The following is an 18,096-nucleotide window of genomic DNA, read 5'->3' on the forward strand; positions in this document are numbered from 1 at the left end:
AGTTGAGGGATGATCGCACATATTTGAAGAATTTTTTTCGGTCACTGCTCAATCCGATTTTGGACTCATATTGCCTCTTAGCCTTCCTTATCTCTTGATCCAGGACATTAGAGTAAGAACGGTGGATACGGTAGTCACAATCGAGTCCACTGCGCAGGAATCGTTGCCAAAGAGTTTTCTTTTGACGGATTCTCTTCACCAAGCCAAAGTCAATCCATGGTTTGCAGACATTATGTACAATTTCCTTGCGTGAGGTGTTCGTCGAAACGGCATGTCCAACAACTTCCAGGAACCTGACCCACATCGAATCCACATCCAGGTCTCCCAATTCATTCTCCCATTCAACATCAGACAAGCATTGTGACACAGACTCATAATCAATGGTTTCAATCGACCTCCTGTCAATGTTGGTTTTCTTCGATATAGTGAACTGTATTTTAGATTCAAGTGTTAAATGGTCAGATTTTCCAAATGGTGGTAGGTAGTTGATATCCGAGATGAGGTCCTCATCATTAACTAATATCAAATCCAACAGAGACGGAATCTGACCGGCACGGAATCTGGTTGGTCTGGTCACAAGTTGAACAAGACTCGAGTTGAGAACCATTTCCGCATAAAAAGATGAAGCCGATGATTTAGTAAATCAAACTTGATATCTCTAGGCATGAATAAACTCCAGTATTTCATTAATCGTTGATGACAATGACTTTGTTGATTTATAATATAAGGTTCATAATATGTGACTTTTGTGAGTATACCTGATAATGACGACACCCCTGTAAATGACGCAGCTCGACCTCAATCAACCTCTATATAAAATATATACTATATGAATGAACCATATCACATTGAAGAAGTATAGTCCTATAGGTTCAGCGTTATTATGAAATGATGGGAATTTTGCTGTCATCATAGTGTTTTGGCAACTTTTGAAAATCATTTAGGTATTTATTTACTGGGTAACAGACGGGGTAATTTCAGGACGGGGTAGATCGATATCATAGTCAAAATATAAATGAATGCAATTTCAGATCACTTTACACGATAATAAGGCAAAACTTAAGGTTTGTTCAGGAAATGGCAGAACCACTGGATTTGAATAAGAGAAGCAGTAAACTGAATATCAAAGCGCAGTAAAGAATCAAAAGCAAAGAAAATCAACGATAGCAAGAATAACTGACGAATTAATATAGAATAATGAATGAATCTAAAATCAATAATGAATAACTAAAGAATGAATATAGAATTTCAAATAAACCTCGTCCGGTGCAGCGGTTCTATTTATTAACTTTTCAACATTCATGAAAAAAACCCGGTCTTCTAGAATTTTCTCTCCCGAAAAAATATTCGCGGTGGCAGTTTATCTCTTATCGGTACAACGAAACGGCCTTTATCTGCACTACACGTTGTTTAATGCTGAATTTATCAATATAACGGCGTTTTTGTGGACGGAACCATAACGCCGAATGCAGAAATACACTTAATCTTTATTTTGAATAATTACGACGGATTAGGAAAGAAATTTCAATTGAAATTTTGAATTTAAGGATTCTAAAAAAGAAAAGAAATCTCCATCAGACAGGGTTGCATAGTTGCATTTGAGAAATCGAAGAAAACGGATGTGTAAAACGAGACTTAATTTTCATTGGAAAAAATCCAAGTTTCGTTACATCCTTCCCCTTTCGGAAAATTTCAGAAATTAGAAATTCGAAAAAGTTCATTGTATACGGTGCTTATAATCAATTCATCCCATAAAGAATTTAAGATTCATAACAGCTTAATGATCTCTACCTAATCCTTGCCGAGTTTTCATCCTATTCTAAACAACACAATATAGGTGAGATCGTAATCTGCTCGCAGATAACGCGTAGTTATCGTCGTATAGCTAGTGGGTCGTACTGTCCGTTCCATGATTTTATCAGGAAATAACGTTGAAATGGAATAAACAGGTTGGCACTTGGCCAACCCCTTACTCTATTTCAACATCATTTCCTGAGCGAATGTGGTCTTGCGAGCAAACCGTCTTGACTCACCGGCATTCGCTTGACGAATTGTTGTACATTCGTTCACTGCAGGTAGTAGTTAAATCTGGAAGCTATGGAATGCAGTAGGAGTCTGCAGAGAAATTGAGGTTTGGTTCAGTCCTTGCGGAACAGGTGGCGCATCGTGATGAGAATGGTAAATATTTCTCAAAGCGACATCCCGGTTTCGCTCCTCCAGTTGAAATATTTAACACTACACTGTACTGATGAGTGGACAATGATCCCGAAACTGGTCTACAGTTGTGTTTAGATGTTTCAACTTCTCTGGGATTTCCTACGCTCGTTTATGACTAGCTCGTATTATTGAAACGACAATTCTACGTAATTGTCGGCTCCGGTTTGAAACATGTTATGATTTTCGATGTTGACTGAAAGGATATGATGCGATATTTTCAAGTAAATCGAAGCAACTGCAGTTAAAACATGATTCAAACTGATCATTTCACAGATCTAGCGCCTTCTTAGAGATATATCGACTTGTTTTTGATCAGTCGAGTGTTTTAACTACGAGCGTTTGAAAACGTCGTTAGAGTCAAAGTGTATATGAGGCTTAGAAGTTTCCTTATATTTTATATTAAGATCTACAATATTTATTTGATGTTCATTTTGTTTTGCATATTTTTTCATCTACTGGTTAAGCCTCATTAGGTGTAATTTTTTTAATTCTACAGAGAACAAGTTCGCATATATTGAAACTCATCGAGGGTGTTTATAGATGGCTTCCTTTGGGAACTCTCATCAATAATAAAGTACTAGTGGTGCACGGTGGAATTTCTGATTCAACAGATTTGGAAATAATTAAGGAAATTGACCGCAGTAAGGTGAGCCTTCAATTGAATAGATTGAATTTTTGATGTGTATAAATATTGTTGTTGAAGTTCCAATTTCATACCTTATGTGCGTAGAAATCCCAGATTACCGACCAAAAACTCAGTATTCTACGATCGAAACTATTCGTGAAAATTCAATATTTTTCTTCATCAGTGTGGAATTTTTTTGCCTGAAATATCTTAAGTGGCATCGACTGATCAGAAGGCTATTTCTTAAAATTTTATCGCATGTGTTATATACACTAACCGAACAAAATATTGTTCGGTTATTGCGTTTTTCGGCTTCGGATCGATTTTTAGAGGTTATGTTCATTTTTGGAGTGTAGGTGAATGAGTGAATTTGACAGTGTCCTACTATAGTTCATTTGCATGAAAGTTGTTTGTTGTGAATAAATAAGTACCAGTGGTTATACGCCACTATCAAGCATAAACTAGAGGAAGTCGAATAGATCAAATAATATACAGGACCCCCATTTATGGCAACAGGACACTGATACTTCAGTAGCAGATATATTCCTGATCGATAGTCAGCTAAATAAGATCCTTAAATTCCTTGTGCGTGGATCCGCGGTCCTCCACATGTTTTTAGTTCTAACTTTCTCAAATCTTTTCAGCACAAAAAATTTAATAAAGAGTGTCCCATTTATATAAGTGTTTCAACACTTTTACCAAATTGAAAAGGTACTTCAGATAGAGTTCTTTGAACCTATTTGTATTAATCCACAGGTCCGTAATAGTAAATTTTCATAATCGAAGAGTACGTAACTGGAGCTTCTTGAGTATCGCTATCGAACAAGAGAACCTTCATTTGTCTTTTTTATTTATAAGAACGATAATGGACTAGTGGAATTCTAAATTGAAAACTGAACTGCAGGAAACGTACCGTTATAACTCAAATCAACGATGGCTACCAAAATGAAATGTAGAACTTATATGCAACATTCTGCATGTCATCATCGATTTGAGTTATGCGGTACTGATAACGGAAAATAAGCCGCCAGCAGGCACTAGTCCATTATCGTTGTTTTTATTACCGGTCCTTCTTTCAGGACGTAAGACTTTTCATTTGTTTGTTTATCAAATACAAAAACGTCTTTTCAGTACGTTTCGCTACTCCGTCCTCCCCTCTCTCATGGAAGTAAAGGTTCTGACAGCGTCGATAAAGCAGAATGGAAGCAGGTAAATATTTCTCCTGAAGAATTCTACAAGAGTTTATCAGTTTTTTCACAAAGGTTTTTGACTTGTTATGGTCCGATCCCATGACAGGAAATGGATGTGTCCCGAATACACTGCGAGGAGCTGGAACTTACTTCGGACCAAATGTTACGAGTACATTCCTGGAAAAGTATGATTTGCTTTTTCTCATCCGATCGCACGAGTGTAAATTGAACGGATATGAAATGTGTCATGATGATAAGGTATATTGAATAGAAATTATTATTTATTGACTAGTTTTGAAACACGGTTTAATCGGAATTTGTAAAATAATTAAAGCGATTCTCCTTCTCTTTGGGCACAACCTCATAAATTACTAATTCAGTTCGGACAATCATGCTTGAGCAATACGTCTGAGTGACATAAGAAGTGGTACACCCGGAAGGAATAATAATTTCCTCGATTTGATCTTTTGACAACAGAGACTTGATGAAGGAAGACTATTCTTTTCATAAACTTTTTAGGGTTTTCACTCCCAATCTCTGAAACAAAATCAATTAAAAATTAAATCAACGATTTGCTCCTGCGTAAATTCTTGCACTAATTTGTCAGGAGCAAATTAACTAGAAAAAATTGTTGCCTGACAATGAACTCAAAATAAATAACTTTACGGAACTCATAGAGGGAATCAAGCTTTAGCGATTTTGAGTTCAGTTTTGTTTATAACTGTTCCCAATCGTGATGGCCTGTCCTATCGCCAAATTGGCATCCCTGTTATTTTCCCTGCAATGACGTTAATCTATGATAAGTGTGTGCCATATAACCCGCGTTCAACAAAATTCCTCAGCAAGTAGGCTATGATCGCTATGGAATTTGAACTTCGATATTCCGTAGAGAAACCTACCTAATTCTTAGGTGTTGTTGTATTAAAATCATCAGAAAATTATAAAGATAGTTTTTACGAACGTGCAAAATGCCTCCTATTTCAAAATTGGGAAGAAATTTTGCAGGTATACTCTATTCACTTTTATTTTAGCAGTCGGTTGGCCATGGAAATTTGACACATTTCACTCTGTATAGTACGAAAATGTGGGGTTATGACGCTTGTCAAAACATTTTTGGGTTTTAAATCAACGCTATGTTGCCCGTTCTACGTAAAAGTTTCTCTTATTACGTATTTTATCACAATGTCGAATCTCTTCGGAAAATATGTGACGAACATAATTGAAGTTTATACAAACTGATTGAAGGCATACCAAATCTAGTTATTTGCATGGAAAATACAAAAGAACAGTATAATATCATAATATGCACTAGCTTGAGGAGAGTTAATGTTCGTTATCTTCTTTGGATAAAGTTTGAATACGTTACATCAGTTGTAGATTTCAAAAATATTAACCCGAAAATGAAATCCATATGATGCAGTGGTTGGGAATGGGCATCTCTCGAAGGAATTAACAGATAATTACAAGAATGTTAAATTCTTCAACAAAAATTATCTTGCATCAATATAAGTAAAAGGAATAAAAGGAAATTTCAAGTCAAGATGAACTTCACCTTTGAACAGAAATTTCACATGAATAAACAATTAAGAGGACAACTGGCGCGTATTTGTGGCTATACATTGATATAATAATAATAATAATAATTAGGTTTTTATTGGTAGGTACCCCAAGACATTTATAATGTATAGGACAAGTCAAATGAAAAATAGAAAAATTAATTTTCGGGAACTTATTCTACGATGACATTCATCGAAAATCCTGTAGTAAACTTTTCGCATTAATTCACTCAAACATAAAATTCTCAAATTCCACCACTTTTTTGGGTCTCCCAATAGAAGGAAATTCTTTGTCATCCTCTTCATTCACAATCTTTCTGATTGTTGAAATATTCAGCTGAAATATAATTCGTTTAGATTCAGGTGAACCATTAGGTCCTTTCGTTTGCATAAAAAGTGTAGCACTTTCCTACACTCGATTTTAGTATTCGTTTGCTGATTAAATTTACACCAGTGTAGAGGAGGTGTAGTTTACCTACATCTCCTTTTGACTATGTGTAGATAAAGTACACTTCCTCTACACTGGTGTAAATCAAATCGAGTGTAGAAAAGTGCTACACTTTTTTGCAAACGGAAGGACCTATAATATAAATTCTCTTACATTGAATATGTTCGCTACCGTCTGAAGTATTGTGGATTTTAGAATATCAGGGTATAACTATTTGAATGAGCGGACCTGAATTCTAAATAGCATTTCCTGAAACCCTGTCTCTTTTTCTCAATCACATTCGGCATTTTCGAAATAAAAATTGATATAAGTTGTGGCAACGCCGTTATGACATTAACGACATTTCATTAGTGCCAACCTTACTCCGTTCTAGTTATAAAAACTTGAGAAAATTATTTCATGGCCAACCGACTGCTAAAATAAATGTGAATGGAGTATACCTACCTACTCGCGTTTGTTTTTGAGGATGATGAGTTATAAGGACGATATTTCATAAATTATTGATTTTGGTGGGTTGTGTCTTTTTAAAAAAAAATTACCTTCTATAGAAATTTGTTCTACCTATATTGAAGATTTTAAATTTTCTTTCGTAATTTTCATCAAGCTTTGGTGTTTATTCTTCTAATTTTTGCGATTTATCCAAGAAATTACTATATGCCAAATGATTATCTTTTTTGTAGAAGTAGTACTTTTCAGGTGATAACTATTTTCTCCGCTTCGAATTACTATGAAATAGGATCAAATAAGGGAGCCTACTTGAATTTATTGGGCGATGAACTGACTCAACATTTTGTACAATTCAGTTCTGTGATAGGAAAGGCGAAAAATTTGAACTGCTTCCAAAGAATGAGTATCATAGAATCCTCCGTTGTTCGTGAAATACAAGGTCAGATTTTGAGGAACCAAACGAAATTAGAATCCAAATTTCGTTCACTGGACGAAGAGGATACGGGTATGTAATTTGAAAATTTCTTCATTCTATAACTTTGTGACGTTTGTGTGTATTTTCTAGGACTGATATCTATTGGAGATTGGTGCAAAGCTATGGAAATGGCTACAGGACTTGAGTTGCCGTGGAGGATGTTAAGAAATAAATTAGTTACGATAGATAATGAATCTCAATTGGTCATTTATCGGACGACATTTGATAATATAGGAAAAACTAATACAAACGTAAGTTCTATAACAATGGTTGCAGATAATTTTGCAAGAAATTTCTGTAACGAAAGTAACAATACTTTTATTCTATCGCTTCAAAACATTGCGGATTTGGGTATTTCAACATATTAACCTACTACATAACCGACAGTCCTGCCATGTATTTTGTTTTTTGCTCGAAATTTGACAAGAAGCACAATGCAGAAACAAATAAGTTCAAGAATCACTCGAAAAATTGGTTGGATTTATTAACAAATCTTATCCAGAGTTGTCACCCTTAAATTTATTTTCACAGATACTTTGACCACGAATAATGTTAGACCAGCTGTTTCCATCACGTGTCACAATTCTTCTTAACTTTCTTTTTGTTCGAACCCTCCAACCATGGTCTTAAAAATGTCTCGATTTTCTACACTTTTTTCAACCTAAATCGCAATGATGCAACTGATCAGACAGACTCGGAAGTACTGAACCATTCATTATCCAGCCATATGTTTATGTTTTGTTTTGTTTTTTCGATGCCGCAGCCGCCTGCCACATAGTACTTGAAATTTAATGGAATTTTGTCGAAATTCTAGGAGTTGTAGCTAAGCCATCTTGAATATTTTATATAGACAATTTATGGTGAAATGACCTTTGAAAATACCCTGTACATGACACAAATTGAAATTTGTGCTAAATACACTGCGCAAAAAAATTAACGCACATTATGGAAATCTCAAATTTATTCTACACTGAAGGTGTTTTCAATGATAATTATTTTTATCAGAATTATGCATGCATATGTTATCCACTTTCAACGGTTTTCTTCAATACAGATGTTTTTTCCCAGCAGGAATAGAAAAAGATGATATTATCAGTTTTTGAATTTATTGGCTCCATTCTAAAATCAGTTGTTCTCGATCAATTCTAGTGATCAATAGTTTTTCTTTCGTTTGATTTTCTACACTCGATCGCTATGCAACGCGAAACACGCAATTTGACCCAAGAGGAATGTGCCCAAGCGGTAGTTTTGCGAGAAGAAGGGTGGACATACACAAGAGTTGCAGAAAGGTTTGGAGTTTCCCATACAAGTGTGTCCAGAATGTTGCAGCGATTCAGGGAGACAGGTATGAATGTCCAAAGACCAGGACAGGGTAGACCACGGGTAACAACTGCCATTCAAGAACGTTACTTGAGAGTTTCTTCGTTGAGACAACGGTTTGCAACCGCTCGCCTCCTTCAAATTCAGCTTGAGCAAACTCATGAGGTGCAAATTAGCACTCAGACAATAAGAAATCGCCTCAGAGAATATGATTTAAGGCCTCGTGTCGCGGCAAGAGGCCCAGCTCTTACCCCAGCCCATCGAAGGGCGCGTTCGGATTTTGCGAGAGAGCATATCCATTGGGAAGAGGCCGATTGGGAAAGAGTTCTCTTCACAGATGAGTCTAGATTCTGCCACTACCATTGTGATCGACGTTCCCTTGTATACAGACGTCCACATGAAAGATATGCTCAGTGCAATTTTCTGAATTCTACTGGTTTCGGTGGAGGATCGATTATGGTACGAGGTGGAATATCTTTGACTGCTCGCACAGATCTAGTGGTCGTTTATAATGGAGCTATGAATGCTGATAAGTATATAAGGAACATTCTTGAAGAGCATGTAGTGCCATTTGCCCCATACATTGGTGAAAATTGCATTTTTATGGACGATAATGCCAGACCCCATCGTGCGCGCATCGTTCAGGAGTCCCTTGAAGAGGTTGAAGTCTCGCGAATGGAATGGCCAACAAGAAGTCCATATCTCAATCCGATTGAGCAGGTATGGGACAACCTCAATAGAAGGCTGAGAAGTTCAGAAAATCATCCAGCTACTCTTAATGACTTAGGAATCCAACTCGGAGAAATCTGGGAAGGATAAGATCAGAACATTTTAAGATCACTCATTTTGAGTATGAACCGTCGTTGCCGAGCTGTAATTAACGCAAGGGGTGGAAATACCTAGTATTAAATCTCTTATCAGCATTTCAGTATTTTGAAAATTGTTCATTTCTCTCTTTCACATAAGATTCGGTGAAATCCTGAATTTTTCTTCAATTTAATGTGTCTTGTTTCGTTCAAAACCTTCCCGAGAGAACATAAAAAAGTTTGATGTCAGAAGTTTTCTCCCTAAAAGTTCATTTTATGTTTGTCATTTTGGTTCATCTTTGTGGCAAACCGAATTATACGTGATGGAATAAACAGACTGTCCTGAAAGTAGACCGCCTTACGTCAATCATGGATTCAGAATCGAAAAATTATCCTATTTTCTAAACTATAGGCCAAAAAAGCTTCATTTCGGATTCACCCTGTAGTTTTATTGCAGCACAATTCAAAAAACAATACATTTTTGTTCTTCCGAACGTCTGAAAGCCGAGAGTAAAACTTGTAAAAAAGTTGCATGGATGTTACTATTCTTGATTGACTATTCGTGTTGAAAATTGCAATGACATAAATGGCACTCCTGAATTTTATGAACATTGCTGTGCTTAACTCAAAATTCTGTTTCTGTAGAATCCCCAACATTATTTCTACTCTCTACCTTATAACACGTTCCAATATTTCTTATAACGATTATTACTCATTATTTTCTATTAAACTTTTATCAATCCCGAATTCATTTTACAGTCTGTCCAAGGAGTGCAAGGTTACTCAACTGTGGTCGAAACTTTGTACAAGAATAGACAGAATCTGGAAGCAATATTTCGAATAATAGACAAAGATAATTCTGGTGAGTACCTATGGATTAAAAAACGAAATTGTCAATAAATGATCATATTTTCAATTAGGTTATATAAACAGGGAAGAATTCCACGAGGCTTGTGAACTCATAAAGGAATATTTACCGAATTCCAATAGCATGGAACAACTAGATGACATATGCCAATTGATGGATTTGAATAAGGACGGACTTGTTGATCTCAACGAATTTCTTGAATCGTTCAGAATGGTCGATAAAGATCGAAACAGAAACGACGATTCCTTGGAGGAGAAAGAAACTCTACCAGAAGTCAAAGTAACAGATAGTGGTAAATCAACTGATGAAGTTGTACCGAAGGAAGAGGCGCAGGCAGACGAAAATGCGAAAAAAGAAAGTCCAGATTCTGGATCACCTAGTTCCTTACCTCTTTTCACAGTTTCTCCTTTGAGTTCTGCATCTTTAGAAGTGGTGCTTTCAAAAGAAACCCCACAAGTTAAAACGAATAAGTTAACCGATTGTTGTAACCAGAAAAAAGAACATGTACCTTTCACTCCAAGTGATTCCATTCAATCTCTGAGTTACATCGAACTCGTCGAAAAACCAGATGTTATACAGAAATCGAACTCTTCCAGAGAACTAGCCGATTCTGATCTAGACACTGCGCCAATAACGGAAAAAACAACGCAAATCCAATCTCCTGTATTAAGTTCAAGGAGGGGAAGTCAGATTTGAATGTGTATGCGAAAAATATTGAAATTAATTAAAAAAAATATTGATTTATTTCAATGGATTTGATAATTTTGATAATGTATTTTATAAATCTTTGGTTTTTTCGATGAAGAAAACGATTATTTAAATAGAATGGAATACAATGGCTTAATCTGATGGGACTAGGGTTACCTAGGTAGTTTTTTAATACCAACATAACTGAAATAATTTTTTATTATATTCATTTTTTTTCGATTTTGAATCAGTTAGTTGTCGATCTCAAAGGTGAACCGACTTTCTTTTTCCTTGTTCAGATGTTTATAAAGCTTCAGTTTTTAAGGAACAAGAGTTTCTCAACTAATTTGGCGGCTTTTATGCCGTCAACAAGATTTGAGTGCCTCCTGTTTGAATGTTTTGCCTCGACTTCCAAATGTTCCAATAGTTACAAAATATAGAGAAATAACATTGATTGTATTTCGTTGGTCCCAGTTTTGATTAATCAAAAATTAGAATGTTTATATCCTTTATGTTTGACATTGCTATTTTATAACCCCAGTAAAAAGCATGAATGTTGCTTTAAAAACCTCCCCTTCGAAATTCATTTCATTTTGAAGAGCGCACTTCTGTTCTCCGACTCAATTTGAGTACATATTCCATCATTGAGTGAGTGTTTTTGTAAGTACCTATTGGCATGGAGTTTATAGAGTCTATTTTTTGATTCCTCAAAACCACATTTCAAGAAGAATTGTTGAATCGAAAATAAATCTGCAAATTTGGCAGTTTCAGTAATATTCTACTCCTGTTTAATTTTTATATACGTACATAATGACCAATGAACTAATTATATAGTTGAAATTTTCATTAATTCCAATGTCGATACCTATGAAAAAGAACTAATATAACTCATTTTGACTTCATTGAACTGAGTTGTCACTCTAGGGTGGTTTACTCAATAATAGTGGCCATTATCTGTTTGTCATATAATAATTTCAGTTATGCTCAACTGAACTAGAAAAATGAAAGTCATAACCTATTTTTATTTAACTTATTTGAATGTTCTCCAGTCCAAGAGCTAGCAACGACAGGAAAACGAAAATTTCAGCTAACCTGATTTTTTGATATACCTACTCTTGCCCTTGCCGAAGTAATGCACTGTTTTTGTAAGCTTTTTTGTAAGCGAAGTGTTATCGGTCCGCCTGTCTGATCAACAGTAAAATTATTATTATTACTATTAATTTCGGACCTTCTAAAAAATTTCTGCTATAAGTATGCAATTATAAATAAAAAAAAAAATTTTTACTCATATATATGAATATACTGTTGCTTTCCTAAGAGTCTCAACCTGCTTTCATAAAGAACACTCTATATTCTCTTGCCAAGCTTTCGGAATACTTAATTCCATCTTCAGGGCTACAACAAAGGTTTTTTAATAGTCATATATATTGATATACTTAAATAAAAACAACATAAACTTACAGAATATGAGATTCTTATAACTTCGTGGGGGTATTTTGAAGTTTAAATCACATTCACTTCGTCTTCTATTTACGCATTGATTTTTTTTGGTCCTCTCTCCTTCAATTTATCGATCTGACATTTGAAACTATCGTTTCGTCAATAACAATTTCTTTTGGACTCGTTTATGAAAAATTTTTAACCAGTTTGATGTACAATTTTATTTTTATCATTATCATCATTATCAAGTTGACGGGACAAGATGATTGTTTAATTGTCACAAAACAACTGAAAACAGATACAATCATCTTGTCCCGTCAACTTTCATCTAGGTCCTCCACGATATTGTTAGAGAACAATATCATGATCCAGATAGAGATCTGGGCATATGAATATACAGGATGTCCAAAAACTAGTGAATCAAACGTCACACCACTATAGTGTCAACCAAATCAGAAGAGGTTTATTCTGAGTAAAAAAAATTATGTAGAAAAAAAATACAATTATATTCACATTTTATGAGGTTTTCGATCAACTACTAAAAATAATTTTTATTGGAGGTGATGAAACCATAATCTAGGATTAATATAAGCTAAAATCGCTATTCTTAATGACAAACTGGCCCTGTGATTGAACAAAATAGTTCGAAAATCGGCAATTTTACGTATTTTCATTAAATTGTGATTATTTTGGTACATTTTCACTGAACTAATGTTGTTGTCATTCAATAGTATTTGTTCTACTCCTATGGTGGTGTAACGTTTGATTCACTAGTTTTGGGAAACCCTGTATATGGCGCACAATAATCAGAATGTCCCCAATTTATTCTTGCGAAAGCATCCTCTACCAGATACCTTTACCGCCGGTCAGATTATACCACTCTTGGTGAGAAATATGAATGATATGTCCGAAAAAGCTCACTTGATATTCTACCCTGAAAACGTTGCTAGCTCTTAGACTAATGAAAATAAACATTAATCCTATCTGATTACAATGGATATGAACTAATTTGTTGATATCATAGCCTTCGCATGAAATTTTGATGCGTTAAAAACTCGAATATGTACATGGACCAACCCTTTTACCAAGAAATAAAATATCATATATGTATATCTATACTCTACAAGTCTACAAGCTTCCGTGAAATGACCCTAGAAGTTGCAAAGAAATGAAACTGTGTAAGATTTATATTGTAGATTATGCCGTCATGTATTTATGAATATTATACATAAATACATTATGTAATTTATTATGGTATGTATATGAATGCAATGATATGATCAACTTAAAAAAAATCAAAATTTCACTCTGAAAAAATCACATATACCTCTACTATCTGTGAATATTAACTAAAGTATCTCAATATTAATAAAGAATATATTATGATCACTGAAATTTATTATTTCTCGTAGCACCTGACCTCAAAATGGATAAGTGTTCTATTTTCAGAGATATCTATTGAGTTCAGATAAATATACAGGTTTTTTTTCTGAATTGATGCGAAAAATTTTAAAGGTTGATTTTTCAGGGATTAAGGAAGTGAGTTTTTCATATAACTCCAGTAAAAAACTTTTTTCAAAGTGCAGAATATCACATCTCAAAGATTACCTCTATAATCTTTGATCACACCTAAAAGTATAAAAAAAAAATCATTCTTTGAACTGTTTTTTTCATATGAAATAAATTGAGGTATGAATATTAATTTTCAAACTCAATCTTGGATATTTGAAATGCAAGTTAACTTTAAAGTGTAAAATACTATCCGTTGAATATAATCTGAATTTTTTGGCATCATCATCATTACGCATCGATTTCAAGAAAGTTACTAGGATTTATCTCCATCATCTCTATCCACAATTGACAGTTTTCTTCTTTGTAAAAAGAGCAATTCAAGTTCACCAAAACTTGAAGACTTTATTTGAGGAGAAGTTAGATCAAATTTTGACGAGAACCGAAAAATAAAGCTTACTATAACAAGAGCTCCTTCCGGTAATGTCATTCTTTCTATGCTTTTTACCCGTTTTCACAAAATTTCAATCTAGATATATTTCATAAATGTTTATAATAATGAAAGAACTAATAGAAGAAGACTGTGGTGATCATACGATGCTACATTTTTCTATGCTCATGAAAAGTTGAAACCATAGAAATATTGAGAAAAAAGTTTTGGACCATTTTCTATTATTTATATTGATACAAACCATATGATGTTATATATTTCTGAAATCAGTAAAAATTAAGCAAAAAATTGCACAGAAATCTAATAATCCCCTTTAAAAAAACATAACTTCGAGTCATAGCTTCGTAATTGAAAATCCTGCTGAAAAGGCGAGCACGCCACTGGATTCTACGTGAAAAAGTGCTTGCATAATGTTTTAATTTCAGAGCTCTATCATCAGTATTAGCGGAGATATAAATTTATTTCGATATCGCCATTTTTCCAATTTTCGCTTATAACTCGAAAACAAAAGAAAGTGGCCAAAAATGACTACTACTCCTGTTAGTTTCTCACGAAAAGAGAATGAGAATGGGGTATCATATTTTGTCTATCTCCTCTGGATTGAGAGCTGTAGTGCTAAAACATCGAAATTTGCCCACCCTGTACAGGGTGATTCACCGCAATGGCCTATTAGATGTTTATGGAAAACAAATCACAAATTTGTACTGAAAATTTGCATCTAAGAATTTTCGACAATGAAGTTTCTCCCTAAAATATTTTCAGACCACTGTAATTTCCGCTTATACTGGAAACACCTTAGCTCTTCCTTATTTCAAGTGGCACATCCAGTTTATCTTTGCTTCGTGGGATAGCTGATTTGACAAATTCAATAGAACCTATGCTATTTTTTGGAAAAAACTCAATGGTTCATGGGTTATTGTAATTCTTATGAAAGAAATGGTGAAAACGGGAGGCCACACTTTTCGTGATATTTCTGTAGACTTCTGTAGGGTAGATTTTTCAAGAATTTTTTCACCAGTTTCAGTTTTACGTTTCTGTAGTGTTATGAACGCTGTTTGCTGTTTGGACCAGAAATGCGCAGTGTGTTCGTGAGAAAATCATGAACTTGAACGAAACGAATTCATAAAAACTCAAGATTTTCGAATAACAACCCACATTTTTAATTTTTTTTCGTCGATTCTATATTTATAGTACAAGGAGGTTGCCCAAATAAACCCAATAACTAAAATTGTAATTTTCAAAGGGCCAACTCGAAATAAGAAAAAACAGCAATTTCGAACTTGATCAGTCTGTGACTACCGGACACTACCGGTAACCATAGAAGAAACTAAAACTTGATGTTCCGATAAATAATTTTTACATTCTAAAACTCTTGATGGATTCTCAACGATCCCGACGAATAATTCATTAGATTCAATTTATGAAATGTCAAAATCATTTAGCGGAACATTTAGCTTTTTTCTGTGGTTTCCGCGGAAGTCACATACCATATATCTATTATATTAGATATTATATAATAGATATATGTCACATACTCATCAAGCAGTTCAAAATGGCTGTTTTCCCTTATTTCAACTTTATCCTTGATAACTCTATGTGTTTCCATTTTAGATATAAAATTTATTTAGGCAAACCCTATCTTTTTATACGTAGAATCAACTGAAACAATAGATAATATAGCTTGTAGTTTGAAAATTTTGAGTTTTGGTGAATTCGATTTGTTCAGCTTGATGTTTTTTTCATGGATACCCTGTACATTTCTGGTCCGAACACCAAACAGCTTTAGAACACTACAGAATTGCAAAATTGGTCAACAATTTTTGAAGAAAACGCCTGCAGCAATATCACGACAAGTGTGGCCTCCTGTTTTCACCAATTTTTTTATAAGTCTCTCAATAACTAACAAATCATTGAGTTTCTGCTATCAATTAGCTATCCAACGATGTAAAGATATACTGGGTGTGCCATCTCTGAGATAAGAGAGTGGTAGGCTGATTTCGGTATAATCAGAAGATACAGAGATCAAAAATATTTTAAGGAAAAGTTCATTGTCGAAATCCCAACATGCAAATTTTCAGCACAAAATTGTGATGAATTTTCCATGAACATCTAATAAGCCGCCGGTGAATCACCCTTAATATTTACTTGGCACCTTTTTCAGAATATCCACACACGACACACGAGTGATTATTCGTTCTTTAAGGCCGACAAATTGAAAAAAAAAAACTAAATTAAGACAGGCCAAAACTTAACTTTCCACAACATGTACAATTCAGGTAAATTGTAGCCTAAAGATATATTTTGAAAATTTCAGCTGACCTGTGGATGGTGTAATCCGAAGTCAATCATGAATAGAGTTTATTTTCTATAGAGACTGTCATATGAATCACTTATGACCTGTAATGAATCCCAGTTTTCTGAGGAAAATTGGAGTTCATTTCAGTGCATTCCTTTCGTTTTCATATTTCAGCCTTTGAAAATATTTAATTCTCCGATATTCAGTACATTCATTCCGATAGGCAGAGTAAATGTGAAAAACCGTTTATCTGTGTTTAACGTTGTTTTTCTTGCATGCCGTTGAAGATTTCGACGTTTTTCTGATGTTGACATGCGATAAACCGGAGCTGACGACGTTTTTCATTCTTGTCGCATTTTGGAATTTTCAGATTTTTAATGTGTGGGGGGATTTGCCTATAAAAGCAGATTTTTCCCCCGCGACGCTCTTTTACTTCAGTCTTTCACTTGGTGACTTCTACTTTTGACTTTTGATTCTGTTACTTCAGTCGCTGTTACTGCTCTTTTACTTCAGTTAGTTTATGCTCCATACTTTCTGCGATTCGACGTTCAAGAATAATTTTGTGTTGCTAGCATCAGTGATATTGAGAATTAATTTTTAGTTTTTTTTTTCTTTGATTTTCGCGAGTGCCTGAAACAAAGGAGGTAGGTCCCCGTCTTTACCGTTCAGTTTCTTTGTTAGACCTACACCGGTTACTTCTTTGACTTTGACACTGCTGTACTGTATCGTTTTCTGTTATATTTTATTGTTCTTTACCCTGTTTCGCGAGTCTGACTTTTCCCTTCGCTATCAGTCATGGCGCGTAAGCCCTTGGGGTACTGAAGTAAAAGTCCCGTCAACCCCCCATGCCCGCGTTCCGCGTCATAAGTGTTGAATCCGAAATCTCTTCTTTTCTATCAGTCATGGCGCGTTATAGCCCTTGGGGTAGAGAATAAGAGATACCGCTCGTCGTCAGTGAAATCCCGTAGTTGCGCTAAAAATAGACCTTTTCTTCGCTATCAGTCATGGAGCGTTATAGCCCTTGGGGTAGCGAATAAAGGCCTCGAATAGATCTGCCCTGGTTGTGTTTCATTTCTGGAGAAATACAATTACATCCCGATAGCGTATAGCAAGTCATTTCACTTCGCGAGGTCATCCTTAGTATTCATTTCGTCAGTTCTGGTTGGCGCCCGCGTACCCGGTATAAACTTTATAGAGTGCTCGTGACCGGATAGAATTTCCCGAATGTATGTTTGCTGATAGATTCGCTCATATTTCATACCTACACATATCTCCCTTGTACATATAATCAGTTTCCGAAGGTGTGAATAAACTAGTACATAATTTGATTTTGACTACTTCGTTATCGCTACCACCCTAGATAACAGCGAACTCTGTCTCCGACTAGCAGCTACTCTGGTAGGTTTGCTATTCTTCCTATTGAAAAGAATAGCTGGCGCTCGAGATGAGTTTTCTCCGAGGTAACCACGTTACAGACCATTTGCACCGTTTCAGTGAATAATGATTAGGGGCCAATTTCACCAAGGATATAAACCGAGATTAGACGAAATTGGCCAATTTATGTCGATTACGTATCTTAACTCAAATTAAAATGGAACGTCTTTGTGTTTCGAGGATTCTTTACCCTCCTCAGTTTACCATATAGACAAAGCAGATGTCAATCTCAGAAACAATTTGTTTGGATTTTGATCTGAGTTTGAGTTAAGCAGGGTTCAATCTAAATTTATGAGTTTGAGCTCAGCTTATCATTGACAATTCCGT

General features: G+C 35.0%; 1 protein-coding gene across 1 annotated transcript in view; it reads left to right on the top strand.

Moving 5' to 3' along the window:
• LOC123309696 (serine/threonine-protein phosphatase rdgC) overlaps positions 1 to 10,696 on the top strand; it is a 33,828-nt gene extending 23,132 nt beyond the window's left edge. Inside the window, 7 exon segments of the mRNA XM_044892921.1 lie at positions 2,714 to 2,863; positions 3,974 to 4,051; positions 4,105 to 4,290; positions 6,733 to 6,988; positions 7,049 to 7,209; positions 9,844 to 9,946; positions 10,005 to 10,696. Of these exon segments, the coding sequence (XP_044748856.1) occupies positions 2,714 to 2,863; positions 3,974 to 4,051; positions 4,105 to 4,290; positions 6,733 to 6,988; positions 7,049 to 7,209; positions 9,844 to 9,946; positions 10,005 to 10,648 (1,578 nt within the window). The 3' untranslated portion in view covers positions 10,649 to 10,696.
• Positions 10,697 to 18,096: the final 7,400 nt, after the last annotated feature.

Source organism: Coccinella septempunctata, chromosome 3, assembly GCF_907165205.1.
Source record: "Coccinella septempunctata chromosome 3, icCocSept1.1, whole genome shotgun sequence".
Lineage (NCBI taxonomy): Eukaryota > Metazoa > Arthropoda > Insecta > Coleoptera > Coccinellidae > Coccinella > Coccinella septempunctata.